This window comes from Zalophus californianus, chromosome 9 (assembly GCF_009762305.2).
Source record: "Zalophus californianus isolate mZalCal1 chromosome 9, mZalCal1.pri.v2, whole genome shotgun sequence".
NCBI classification, from domain to species: domain Eukaryota; kingdom Metazoa; phylum Chordata; class Mammalia; order Carnivora; family Otariidae; genus Zalophus; species Zalophus californianus.
The window spans coordinates 87,988,648-88,003,465 of NC_045603.1; the positions used below are offsets into that span (position 1 = coordinate 87,988,648).

A 14,818-nucleotide genomic window follows, 5' to 3' on the forward strand; every position below is an offset into this window, starting at 1 on the left:
ATATTTAGCCTGTAAAGTGCTCTATCAAGATAATTCCTACTTTGTTACAAGTTTATACTGGAACAATAAGTATTCAAACTCACATTTTTTAAACAAAAAACCAATACCATTCTGAAATGAATTCAGTAAATAATCATTGCTGATGCATCCTTGGTATACAATAAAACAAGTTCCTCTCTATGCATTTTTATTTTTAAAAATTCAAGATTGTCTGACATGAAAAATAGATGACTGGCTACACATGTATGTACACATGTATGAACACAAAAATTTAAGCTTCATGTTCTAACTTTTAAATAAAATTGATATTATGAAAGAATATCTCATGGGTAATCCTTGTGGTTTTGATGGCCTGGCACCCTAATTTGAGATACATGGTTATAAGCATTTAGATATTTTCTTGTTAAACATTTAGATGTTTGGATATTTCCTTACCATATTCTTTCACCTAACCTGAAGACACTAAGTTAAAAAAATCTATATTTATCTGTTATCAGAGCATTAAGAGTCCCACATGTAAGATTTCTCACCATGTGAAAAATTACCATGTGATTTTGCTTAAGGTCCTGTGAAGAGCATCTATTATGCAAGAAATCAATTTTGCTCTATACTGAACTCACTTATTAGTTCTGCCCATGATCTCAAGAAAGTCAATTAGCTACCAGGAGACTCAGTTGTTTCATCTATAAAACATAGGTGATGACTAAACCATGCCGTTCCCCCAAGACTGTTGACAGAATTGAATTAGGTAACATATGAAAAGTAATTGGAAATAGAATAATATTATGCAAATATTATTTCAGAAAGCTTACTACTAAATAAGTAAAGAAAGGAATATATATGAGCCCAAAAGGTAGAAACTACATAGAGGGATACAAAAGAAAACAAATGTGCAGATTTATGGTTTTTTGGAAAATGACTTGTGGTAAACTCTTGAAATTCTACAAAAAATAAATTAGATAATGGTTAAAACAAGGGCCAGGTTTATCTTTCTTTCTTTTCTTCTTTTTTTTTTCCTTTTCTCTTGCTTCCTTGTTTAAAACTTAGCTTACAAAAAACAAAAACAAAACAAAACAAAAAACCACACAAAAAACTTTGCTGTGTTCCAAGTTAAAGTTTGAAGTCTTCACAATTTACTTACAAAGTTAGTCAACCTTATGTAAATGTCATCACAGGCACCTAACTCTGCATACAAACAAGAATTCTAGGCTCCATGGTCTTGACTATCAATAAGTAATTCTTACACTTTCTTAGGGAAGATACTTAAAAAAAACAACCAAATCAGAGCAAATGGAAGAAAGGGACTAGAAAAAGGTTGATGGATTGGTCTTATTATGTATAAGTATTATTCCAGTGAAATGATATTCCAGGTTTCTATTCCCACTGACCCCCCCAGGCCAGCTTATTTTATTGATGGTATTAAAATGAAATCTTACACAAAGCAGGAAAATAAATCTTAACATGCAATAATATAGAAAAATCCATAGTGATAAATGGTGCTATAATAAAGGTAATAAAAATCTTTAAAATGTGAAAAAATATATTTAAAAATAGTAAATAACTTCAGTCTGGTTGTGTGTAACTCACAGGGTCAGGAATGCTGGTGAGAGTAGGCTGATGCAGGTAGGTGTGGGGGGGTGATCGGCTGTTGTGAAACAGCGCCATCTGGACTATTCATCTTTTGTTAATAATAACTTCTGGCACTCTTGGTGGGTACATTGAACTTTCCAAATGCTCTTAACCTTTAGACTGATAGTCTCCCGAAGAGTTAAAATATCTTTTTTTTTAAAAGCTAATAGCTAAGGTGTACCATGACTTGATATTTAGAGAAATTGGGCAAATTCTCAATGTAGCATATATAATTCAAAAACAGAAACTCTCCTACTGCAGAAATTTAGAACAACAGCTAAGCTATCAAACATTGTAATGAGTGTGACTGGGTCACGCAACTTAGGAAATACAGTATTGTAAAAGGTATTATACCTGCAGTTAAAAAAGTAATTTATAAAGTCAATTTAGTTCAGATTGTTTTTATAATTCATTTTTTTTAATTGGGAGACTTTCACAATGAAAGGGGAACTTCCACCTGTTTGAATTTGCATTTCTCTTTGAAATTTGCTTTCCTAATTTAGAGAAAGTTGGACACCATGATTGTTAATTCCTCCAGGTTCTGTTGTTTTGTTTGTTTGTTTTTCTGGTGAGTATTTGTTTCTGTGGGTATAATGGTTAATCTAAGGCAAAGGAAAATTTTGACCCATATTTGTGGAATTACAACAATCTATGAGATAACAATTTGCCAAGTATTTAAAAAGCATCAAGAAAATTTAATGATAAAAAAATCCAGGGATCTGCATCCCTGTCCCATATTTTCTTTCTCAATTTTGAAGAGAAACACAAAAGGCCACTGAACTGTGTTTTGAGACATTTGAGCACAAAGAGTCTCGTCTCACCCTGTAGCCATGAAAAATAACTAAGGAGGAGTAACAGAAACACTGGGAGTTTCTGGCATTATGTCTGCACACTGTAGGTGGCTCACAGACTCTGGCTCTGTTAGGGGGAGTCCAGGGGCACTCTTTCTGGATGTCATTGACATTTCCAGTGGTTTTATAGTTGTACTTGGGACAGTCATCATGCCTGCTCTGCAGTTGAGTGGCCCCTTATAACTAAGATTGTTCTCTCTAAAGCTCAAAGTTCAGAGAGGAAACTCTAGTCTGCTCTTTGTCAAGGAGTGGCCCATGATAAGTGTAAGGATGGGCAACAGAATCCATGATGGCTTTGTGTGAAGGATCCTGTCCATTTGGGACAAAGGCAACTAGTTAAGTCAATTAGGCTGTTTCTCTCTGGAATTTAGACTAGAGAATACTGGTCAATGGGCAAAAAGGTAGATTAAACAGAGTAGAAGGTCTTTGTTTCCACTGGAAAATAGCCAGGTCCCATTGGTTTCTGGAATTTGTTAGGTTATAGTTTGAGTCCATATATACACTTTTCTCTAAGGGTATCAGATAAAATCTCTGGTTCTTGCTACCAAAATACCTCATGAATACACATTTTTTTTTTTTTTTTAAGTTTGGAGTTTTGTGTTTTGCTTCAAGCTGCCTTCAGTTTTAGCCTAAGGGAAAGAGATCTTATACTTGTTAAATCAAAGAATCTGTGTGGCAGGCCAAATGGAATATCTGGGAATACATGGAAAATTTCCTCTCACATTTTTGAGGCAGAAAATGAATGAAGTGAAAAGCATGATCTGTATGTGGGAGGGAGGTAAGCAGGGAAGTTTATACTTAATGATCCCAGTCTGGTCTGTGAAATAGTTATCTGTTTCTAATGACAGTTAATCCGAGGTTTGAAAGTGATTGAAAATTCTAAAATAACCCATTCGGACAACATTTTAATGGATCGTTGCCTTTGTTGCCTAGCAGTGAGCTCGGCAGAGATATTACATGAGAGTATCAATTTCAGGAACTGAGTCATGAGACTGTCTTGATTCTATTCAACAGCACTCAGCTGTAAGGTGAGTAGAAAAAAGTAAGGGAAGCAGAGAGAAGAGTTGGCAGTGCTGTGAAAAACCTTCGTGGCCAGTAAACCAATTTTATTCTCATTTTCCTCTAAATACCATTAATTATAATACAATTTTTAATGCCATGTAGAGTACAGCATCTTCTGAAACTCCTACGATCAGCTCTTAACCCTGAATGTGAATACCCAAGAATAAGATAGGATCCTATATGGTTCATAAATTGAGTACTCTCTTGGAGAGGCAGGAAAAGTCATTTCTTTCTTTTAAGTCTCAAACAATGTCAAGAGGGCAGCCTCTTAATGCTAATACTGTAGTCAAGACTAGGGTACTTAAGGTAGCCACACATGCTGTGTCTCAGAGGGCTTAGTCCTCATTCATGGCCCAGATCTGTGAGCTTGGTGGTGGTGGTGGTGGAGGGTGGATTTTCTTATCTTATTTTTATTTCTATTTTAGTAGTAATACCAGAATAAACAGTGGCATAAAGCACTTTTAGCCCATCAGAACAAAGAGAACAAGGACTTTAAATAAACAGGAGTGCTCATAAGTATATTAAAAGAGTTAATACCACTCATTGAAGTACCAGCACTAACGCTGAATCCATTACATAACTTCATTTCTCTTTTAGTAAATTATGTGCACTGATGTCTACACTTCAAGTACCTCCTTAAGTTTTGGAATCCATGTGATGTCAGAGAACACAGCTTAAGATAACAATATTATTTACATAGAAAAATGAGCAAGTGCACATATTTTTTAGCATTAATTTTAACCATGTGGATCATGTCATTTAAGGTTCCACTCTTGTTTTGAATTATTCAGTCTACTTTTATAAATTCACTCTATACATTAAGTATTGACAAAAGAAATATTCTATAATCAGTTGTAAAAATTATAAGTAACTTTTTAAAATGGTTAAGAATCACAGTCACAATTAATTGAGGTTTCTTGAATCTCCATAACAGGTTCTTCACAGTGCTGTGTGGTAGAAAAGATTCTCAACACTTGATCTACATTTGCTTACCAAAGAATTTAGAGAACAGGTGGAGAGGCAAACTCAAAACACATTAAATCATATCTAAAAATAAAAGTATGTGATTGAGATTATAGGATAAAATATATTACTGAGACAGGCTCTTGGAAGTTAAAGGGAGAGTGAGTCTATGCTCCCATGAGAGAAATCTCCTTTCTCTGAGCAGACAAGGGGAAAAATAGAGAAAGGTTCAAGACATCTGTTAAAGGGCCAAAACAGAAAAAGGAAAGAGGGTGACTATTTTGGAGTCACTAGGCAAATTATCCCATGGTGGTCCCCCAGGGCAGCAATTATAGCAGATCTTAAACCAAACATCCAGAAGACACCTGGTGATGGCACAGAGATAATAGTACTGGGAAGGGACATCTGTCCTCCCTCAAGGCTTGGCATATTCAGGATATGAAGATTATTGCCTGAGAAAAGATCTACTTTGTTCAAACTGTAGCCAAACTGGGCTCTAAGGGACCTTGAGAAAACTATGGTCTGCATTATGAACCAGCCTATCCCAAGAGCCTGCATATGAGAGACATGGTTTTAAGCACACAGGGTGGAGTTTAAGACCCCCACTCTGGAGCATAACCCTTGGATACATATTGTGGTTCTGTCTACAGCTGGCTATATCCTTTGGCAAATTACTTAACCTCTCTGGGGTCTCAATGTCCTAATCTAAAAATGTACATTAAAATGATATAATCTCACAGACTTGTTATGATGATTAAACAAGTTACCACATGAAAAGCACTTAGAACAGGGCCTGACACATAAGAAGTACTATGTTAAATGTTAGCCATTGTTATATAATTTTTATAAACTTAATGTTTGATGTTTACATTGGATTTTCTGTTAAACTTTTAAATACATCTTAGGGGGAATAAAACTTGTTTCACATTCAGATATTTTTTAAAAGTAGAAAAATGGGACTATGTTCCCTGTTTTACTTGGGAGAAACTGGCATAACCAACCAGTATATTAAGGTGATATACTAGACAACATGTAATTTAGTAATAAATTAAGTATAGCAGGAAATAGTACATGTTCTGTAGAATTATAGAAGAAAAGACTAGTCACCACTAGAATAATCTGAGAGGGTTTCATGGATGAGGTGCGAATGGTCCAGCATCTCAAAGGATAAGTAGAACTGAAAGTTAGATCAGACTCCGCCCTCTATTCCAGTAATTTTATGATTCTTTGGAAGAATTTCTTTTTTTTTTTAAAGATTTTTTTATTTATTTGACAGAGAGAGACAGCGAGAGCAGGAACACAAGCAGGGGGAGTGGGAGCGGGAGAAGCAGGCTTCCCGCTGAGCAGGGAGCCCGATGTGGGACTCGATCCCAGGACCCTGGGATCATGACCTGAGCCGAAGGCAGACGCTTAACGACTGAGCCACCCAGGGGCCCTCCTTGGAAGAATTTCTGATGCGCTAAATAGACAAAAGAGGAATGAATGTATATTGAGAAAGTTATCTACCCAGAAGAGGACTCATTTGGGAATAATGGAGGTGGGGTGGATAAACCTTGATAAAGACAATCAGATCATAAGGTCCTGAAAAGTAAGTGGTAGGAAAAGGCAAGTCAAAGACAATTATTGAACAGAGAAAGGACGTGCCCTCATTTAGTTGACTAGATGCCTTTTTTTTTTTAATTTTATTTATTTTTTATTTGACAGAGAGACACAGCGAGAGAGGGAACACAAGCAGGGGGAGTGGGAGAGGGAAAAGCAGGCTTCCTGCCGAGCAGAGAGCCCGATGTGGGGCTCGATCCCAGTACCCTGGGACCATGACCTGAGCCGAAGGCAGATGCTTAACGACTGGGCCACCCAGGCGCCCCTTGACTAGATGCTTTTTAAGTCTCCAATGGAGAACAAGTTTTTTACCATAAAGTTGTAGAAAGAAGTTTAATTAACAGAACATACTATATAACATCTGAAAGTGAGAAAATTAGCCTGGCAGAGATATGCAGGCAAGATAATGAGGTCTAGCTCGCTGCCAGGAGATTAGTGGTTTCAGATCTACTTCCCATATTAGTTCACAATCTCTTGATAGGAAGGGGAGATAAGTCAATGTAGGCAAGCTCACCCATATCTAAGATTCTGCTTTTGACAGATATGGATGTGTCAGTTGAAGTCAGGAAATGTGGAGGGATGGAACTCTGGTGGACAAATAAAGCCTATCTGCATTTTCCTGTGGCCAGAGCCTGAAAGAGCTTTTCTTCATCGGATATATAGTTTTTTTCCTTTGCTTTAAATGGTAGTAGGGACTATTTATAAACTATCTAAACAATGACACATCAAACACAGGCTTTAACCTAATCACATGTTTCCAACCTCTACCTTTTCTGGACCTCTCCATGCTCCTCTTCTCTCTCCCTACCTGCTTCTGCTGACATATCAATCATTGTGCCTGTTGTGCAGTAGCTCACTTTAAAGAAAGGTGTCCCACACAGATCCTAATGGAATAGCCTGAGAGGGCTGTGTTTTGGTACCATGTGACCTTAGGATGGAGTTAACTGGACTAGGGGTGAGTAACTAGAGTGAAAGACTGCTTCCTGCTGATGGGATCCTAGAGCTGTCTTGAACTCCAAAGGACCTTCTAGGCTCTGGGACAGAAGACCTTCTGCTCTTTCTGAGCCAAGTTGTTAGCCTTTCCCTTGGATTTCTCACACAAATCCCCTGCCCCATTAGTTGAGGCAACTTGAGTGTTCATTATCCACAAAACCAGGGATCTGGAACACTTACGAAAATCTTCAAGCTAGTGGCTTTGGCCACAGATGATTGTCAACTAATATTTGTAGCTTTCTAAATGGACATAAACAAATGCTTCTTTCAGAGATAACTTTTACAATTAAAGGGCATCTTTTAAAAATTACTATGTTATGTTAATCACCATACATTACATCTATAATTTTTGATGTAGTGTTCTATGATTCATTGTTTGCGTATACACCCAGTGCTCCATGCAGAATGTTCCCTCTATTAAAGGGCATTTTTAAAGACTCAGAAAACCTACCAGACTCCACTAAAAAATCTCTAGTGGTAGAATTTCAGAAACAAATTAAGTAGCAAGAAGGTATATTTTTGGCAAGGGCTCTGCCCGGTGTTCCTTAATGATATATTGTTTCCAGTATTGAATGTCAAAAAACCCTAGACCAAGGACTTTTATGGTCCCTAATTGTAGCTCTGTTTCTTACTACTTCTTTAATTGTGGGCAAGACCTTTAATTCTTTGAATCTGTTTCCTCATTTGCATATTTATTGTCAGAATAAAGTATAAGGGCACTTCCAGTTCTAGTCTTCTATAATTATGCCATATTGCTTCTACTCAACCACAATAGCAGCCTTTCAATTAGAGTTCACAAAACAAAGATTCTTTGCAAAAGTGAAATTCATCAAGTATGTAGGATGTCCCAATTAACTCTCATTAGTCCATTGTAATAGAGAGCCCTCACTATACATTCTGGATGGAGGGGAGAAAAAGTAATAATTGGCTGGAAAGATTTTGTAAATACTGTTTTCCTCAGAAGGACAAAGCATACATACATTAAAAAGAGTATAATCTGTACTTACAAATTTTTTGTTAAAAGTATCAAAACAATTAAAAAGTAGACTCAAAAAGAATTAATATTAAGAAGTTACAGGAAAAAGCACTGTTATTTCTCTACTTAAACTATTTACTATGATAATAATTATGGCTAACGTTTATTGAGCACCTAAAACTTGCTAGCAATTATGCTATCCATTCAAATATTGAAGTTCAAAGGAATCTTCTATTATAAAATGCACCACCCTTTTGACAATGATTTTGTGTCCAATTAATATTCACTGTATTCTGCCCAGACTCTTACTTTGATGTACATTAGTGTTTTCCCAGCCTTGCTTAGTAAAAAATAGATTAAAAATAAAAGATAGTGACCAAATATTCCAATATTTGTATTGCCTTAGAGATGAAAGTAGTAAGTCCATATCTCATCATAAATCTCTTTTTCTAAATTGTTTTCCTGGACACAGTTCAAGTAGAACAACCAATCTATTTATGTCAGCCTTGCTCTTTTTTGTGACCTCTTATTGAGCAATGTATTAGATGAAGAGGTTGGGTAGCAAACAATAGCATGCTACAGAAACACTGACTAAGGCCTTCTGCTAGACATTCACATTGCTCCCTTTCCATCCTCTGGGAAAGAAGACACAGGCTGGTTCTAGAAATGACAGCTTTATACCAATGATTGTTCACCCTGAAATGAACTCAAATGTGAAACATGTATCTGTACACATGAGTGTATGTACACTCATACATTCACAGCTAATCTTACTTGGTAAAATGACTTGTTGCTTCCAGGTCTGTGTCTTGTGGACGAAGATTATTATACACATATTTCAGGTCTTGGATTCCACCCAGCTCAGGCAATCCTGCATGTATCATCTTAGCAAAACAAACAGAACAAAAACAAAAGAACTCAGAATAAATGTAAATCAAATCTTACTTAGTTAAGTTTGGTTAAGCTTACTTGGTTAATTCTACAAATACATATAAACTTAAATTTACATAACAACACTTTTCAGTTTGTAAACATGAATGGATATAATTCATGTTTTTTTTACTTCCTGTGTTTACTAACAGAAGCAACAAACAATAGTAATAATAAGAAGAACCAATAAAGTTGTCAAAGTGCTTGCAGATTAATAATTTAATTTTATCTTCATCATAAGCCAGTAAAGTAAGCATGATAGTATGATTATCCTCACCTTGTCTTTTTGTAGAAGAGGCATATTCAGCACTGGACAGTAGAATAATTAGGGTTCTAGTGTCAGAATCTCTGGACCTACTATTCAAAATTTGAATAATCATGAAAAAAGTTTCTTAAGTTCTTTGAATCTCCATTTTCTCTTTTAAAGTAGAGATAAGAATACCCAACAAGTTCTAGGGCAATCAAATGGTTAATGAGTAAGGAAAGGATTTATGCTTATAAATTGTTACACAAAATTATATTGCAATATCTATTTTAAAGAAGAAAAACTTAATCCCCCCAAAAGTGTAAGTGAAGTGTCCAGATCAAATGGTGTGGAAGCACAGAGTATAAAACATCCCTCTGGTTCTTAATCTTACATTCTTTCATGACTCTATGACTCATATTCTAAAAACACAATTTTCCCTAGTTAAGTGGTGATTCCATTTATTAAAGATTATTAAAGCAATGAAGTAAAGATAAAATTATACTAAGTCTCAGATATTTTTTTCTGCCAACCTTTGGAAATGTACTGTGTTTATACTATAATGTAGACTGAAGGGATAATACTCTTTTTAGTTATAGGCAAAAATAAAGAAAATATTTTTTGAGAAAAAGATCTTTCTGAAATAAATTTAAACTTTGAAAAAGAAGAAGGAGGAGGAGCATGAGGAGGAGGAGAAGAAGGAGGAGAATGTCAACATTACCTCTATGACTAAGATGATAAGTTATTTCCTGTTCTGGAATAAAGGCACTCTTACAGTAGTGGGAAGTTAAGAACAATGCTACTAATGCGAAAAATAAAGGATAAAGCAAGAATATGGTTAGGAAAGGTGGGTGAAGTTGTGATTGACTTGATGAAGTTCAAGCAAGAAAGAAATGGATTTGAAGCTGTTGTCCTTTCCCACTGTCCGCACTCAGGCAGAGGGAACAGCATACATAGATGTACTGAGGAAAGCAAGACATCTTTCATTAGTTCACAAAAAGAATTCCAGGAGAGCTTCTGGAACATAAGATATCCTGGGGATGGGTGACAAGAGATGGGGCTAAAGCGGTAAGTAGAGTAAGATCTTTTAGCAATATAAAAGTTTTGTACTTTATCCTAAAGGCGAGACAGCTCTTTTAGTGTTTTTAAATGGGCATGAAAACACTGAATTGTGTTTTAAGAAGATCATCGTTGTTATTTAGGGAACATGGATTAAAGTGAAGCCAAATAAAAGACTAAACTAGGAGAATGTTTAGGAATAAAGAAAAAAGATAATTTATTGGATTTTAAAGATATGTAGGAAGTAGAGTTGGATAATTAATTGGATATATTTGGATGGCTGGGTGGAATCTAAAGCATATAGCTGTAAATATAGATTTGGGAGTCATTAACAGATAGTAATTAAAACCATGAAATGGATCAGGTAGTACTAGAAAGGTGTTAACTGCTTCTCCTCATGGATCATCAAAATACATGATATCTAAATTTGAGCAAATTCTCTTCTTCTATAAATTCCTTTTTCCTGTTTCACAGTGCCATTTAAACTGCCACCATTGTCCAGTTAACAAGAACTTCACATCTGATTCTTCTTCCTGACTCCCAATGTCAGTTACATTATTCTATAAAAACCATCTCAACGATCTCTTGTATTCTTTCCCCTTCCCACTGCAATTACTATCCTAGTTCAGCTCCTCATCTTCATTAGCTTAGATAACTTGAGTAGCCTTTTTCTAGTTCTTTAATCCCTCTCTCTCTAATTACATAACTTCTGTTTAAAATCCAAGCTAGATGATGGTACTCTCTTCATCAAAAGCAAAGAAACTTCTAGGTTCTCAGGTGTCTATATATCAAAGTCCAAAATCCTCATTCTGGTCACAAATGTCTTTTATAATCTAACTGTGATCTGTCACTTCATCTATTTCTATATAGGTCTTCCTTTGTACCACAGACTAGGTACATTTGATTACCTCTATTTCCAACACATGTCATGCGCATGTTCTTCAAGCCTCCACACATACTTATATTTTTCTCTCAGCCAAGATTCCTTTCCTTTCCCTCCTTAACTATTGAAATTCCTTTTGAAAGTGCAGCTTAAATATGTTTTTCTTCTTGAAGCACCACAGATTTTCTTGGTAAGATTTAATTACTGCTTTCTTTGTACAGCAATCCAATCTTGGTCACACCTCTTTCAAGTACTATGTTTTGTTCACATATATGTTTATCACATTCAATTTGAAGTCCTTTGAGGACAAGAACTGAGTTGTTATTTGATGTTAAATTGTTAATATTGTCAAGCTTGGTGCCTTGCAAATAGAACTTAATGAAAGTCTGTGAAATAATGTGTGCTTGCATGCATGAATGAATGACTGACTATGAAATTTAAAAATCAACCAGAGAGAGTATATTTCCAGCAGCAACTAAAGTCTAGATTAGGCTTTATCTTTTCAGTTTTGTACTAGTTCTAGAGACATGTGTATACTTATTGTGAAAGTTTCCCCTTTATCAGACTATGATTGCCCATTTGCTAAGAAGAGCTTCTTCCCTAGATCTGAATTGCTTTCTGGTTTCTCTGGATACTCAGAATTCACCCCTGCTCGCTTAGAACTCTGTCAAACATTTTCTTGGGAAATACATCCTATACATACTCCTTCTTCTCCCCCCAACCCCATTATACACCAACTGCCAAGTATAGATGGCTTCAAAGTAGATGAATCCAGCTCTCTCCTTGTTATGTGGTTGATTAAAAGTAAACAAGTGCAAGCTTTGTTGAGAGAGGAGACTTTGAGTATTGTGACCCTGCCATTGGAGTATGGATGACCTCACAACAGGGTCCACTTAATCATGTCTGTTCTCTGACTCACAGAGATGTGGTTCAAGTCCCTCTTAGCCTAGATTACATGGGTGATAACTTTATTTGGGGCAATAGGAAAGGGAGAGGGTGGCTAGGCTAGTATAGGTAATGAACAGATACAGGTGATAAACAGATAAGTTCCTTTTTAAAGGAGAGGAATACTTTAAAATTTTCAACTTCTGTTCTCCTCCTACTAAGTCCAAAGCTATTTTGATAGTTTTGCTTAGGAGGGAAACAGACACTCTTTGCCACCACATAGAGCAGTTAGAAAGATTTCTTCTGGGAAATATCTGATATAATAATGGGTGTGATAAACATTTTAAACTGGGTGAATGGTCCCTGTGTTCTTTGGGAGCCTTCCATAATAGCTGATATTGATTTTTTAATGAGAGAAAAGCTGATGAAATACAGGCTTTTATGTTAGTGAATTCAGCCAGCAATACTCTTGGGTCTCCTACAGATGTTTTGCTTTTAAGCAAGATGGGAATTTCATGGATTATTTTTTCCCTGCTTCTCCCAGGAGTAAATAAAAAGGACTGTGGATATCTGGAAATATGCTGCTCTCAACAAGGGATGAGCCATTAACTCCATAGTAGATTCACCAAACACTTGTGACTCATAATCCTGGATACTAACCATTCACAGAAGTTAGAATTTATGACCCATGTCAATTATTTCTCAAGTTGTAACTGGGTCATGGAGTAGTAGATTGAGTTCTTTTAAAAGAAGTTAATACAACAAGAGTCAGTTTGAGAGAGAATTGAGGGAAATATTGATTACTCACATGGGCAGAAAATAATCTTTCACAAATTTAAATTTGGTTTTTATTTTATAGGAAGCTATGCCAGAGAAAATGTGGTCCTGAAACCTTTACTGATGCTTTGGTTATCTATAGAATCCCATAAGAAAGAAACCTCAAAAGCAGAGACTGGAGAGGTAAATGACCAGAAACAGAGGGAATAACATACTACTGTTCCATATGTATTTATTCATTGGTCTAATTGGTCCACATTGCTTCTGGTCTGTTTCAGTTTCTGTGAAAGTCTAAATCTAAGATTATTTGCTTAATCTGAATTTGTGCTTTTTACTGCCAAAATTTCCTCCTTAGCCTTGAAGTCAAGACTTGAATAATTAGAACATAGGGAGATTTTTTTCGTCATACTATGTAACAGAAACCTTCAACATTTGATTTTAATATTATTTTATGAAAAATTACTTCAGGTACTTGATAAAACACCATCTACTTCTTTTACATGAAATAACATTATATAAACTCTTTTTTTTTTTTTAGAGAGAGAGAGAGTGTGCACGTATGTGAGTGGGGAGGAGCAGAGGGAGAGGGACAGAGAATTTTAAGCAGGCTTCCCTCTCAAAGTGGAGCCCATACGGGGCTTGATCTCATGACCCTGAGATCATGACCTGAGCCAAATTCAAGAGTTGGATACTTAACTGACTGATCCAGCCAGGTGCCTTATAAAAATAATTTTTTATATTTTATGACACATGTGCTATAAGTTTTCTTTTTAGGTAAGTAGAAAAGTTTATTAAACAAGAGAAAAAAGCCCACCAATAGCTTTTTCAATCAATTTTTTCAAATGGCTGTCCTTTTACTTAATATGCTCACTTTTGTTATTCAGCATAATTTTAGTGTCACCTGAGAAATAGCATAATCTGTATTTGTGCTTTTCTACTTTGGGTTTATTTTTAAAATGTCTGTGGTTGGTTCAAGCAGTTGTTAGAGTATGGTACTTACTCTTTGTATGCAGTTATTTATAACATTATAAACATTTAAAAATGCTGGACACCTCATTTATTGTGTACACGAATTTTATCTTCCTTACCATAGTGAAAATTTTAAGTCTGCCTAGGTCTCACATGTTAATGTATCCTCACAGTTTTTGGCACACAGTACTCATGAACTCATGGATTCATGACTTAGAGCCTGTTAGAGACCCAGAGAATATTAGAATGATACTACCTAGATATTTATATGTAAATGGAGTCAAGATCACAGAGTTAGTCCTTGTAAAGTTTCCTTTGTGGTGTGAATACAGATTATGAGCCATAAGCCATCTCATAATTGCAATATGGCCTAATAGAATTGGGAGATAGAATGCAAATCTACCAATATGAATCATTAGCTATTATTGGAATAGCCAACTTGAAAATTCTTGAAATGGGAAAAACTTTAGATACCCAGTTCACACATAAAGAAACAAAAGTGTCTTTATACATGAAAGACAACATGTTTATAGTATTTTTTAAAATATCTATTTTTTTAAGACAGAGTAAGGTGCATATGTTGTTTGAAAGTTAAAACAAGGACCTAGTCAAATCTTCATTGCAACAAGGTCAACATTTATTCAGCACTACCCAATAGAACTTTTCTGCAATGTTGGAAATGCTTTATAACTGTGTCGTCCAATATGGTATCACTAGCCATGTGTGGCTATGGAACACTTGAAATGTGGCTAGTGAGACTGAGGAGCTAAATTTTAAAGTTTAGTCAACACTAATTAATTTAAATTTAAGTAACCACACATGAGTAGGAGCTACTCTATTGGACAGTGCTCTTTTGGATTAATAGGATCTAGTATAATAAATTAATTGAACCTTACAACATGACAGGCACTGTGTTAAGTGCTTTATATTAATTACCTAATAGGGTTATTATGAAATATAAATCAATTAATACACATAAAACACTTAGTATAATGTTC

The 14,818-nt window shown here is 35.5% G+C and overlaps 1 protein-coding gene across 1 annotated transcript in view; it reads right to left on the minus strand.

Annotated features, from left to right (window-relative positions):
- The window catches only part of PIK3C2G (phosphatidylinositol-4-phosphate 3-kinase catalytic subunit type 2 gamma), a 382,139-nt gene that overhangs the window by 82,936 nt on the left and 284,385 nt on the right, over positions 1-14,818 (minus strand). The window contains exon 26 of the mRNA XM_027593856.1: positions 8,848-8,957. Within this exon, the coding sequence (XP_027449657.1) occupies positions 8,848-8,957 (110 nt within the window). The remainder of the gene's footprint in view (positions 1-8,847; positions 8,958-14,818) is intronic.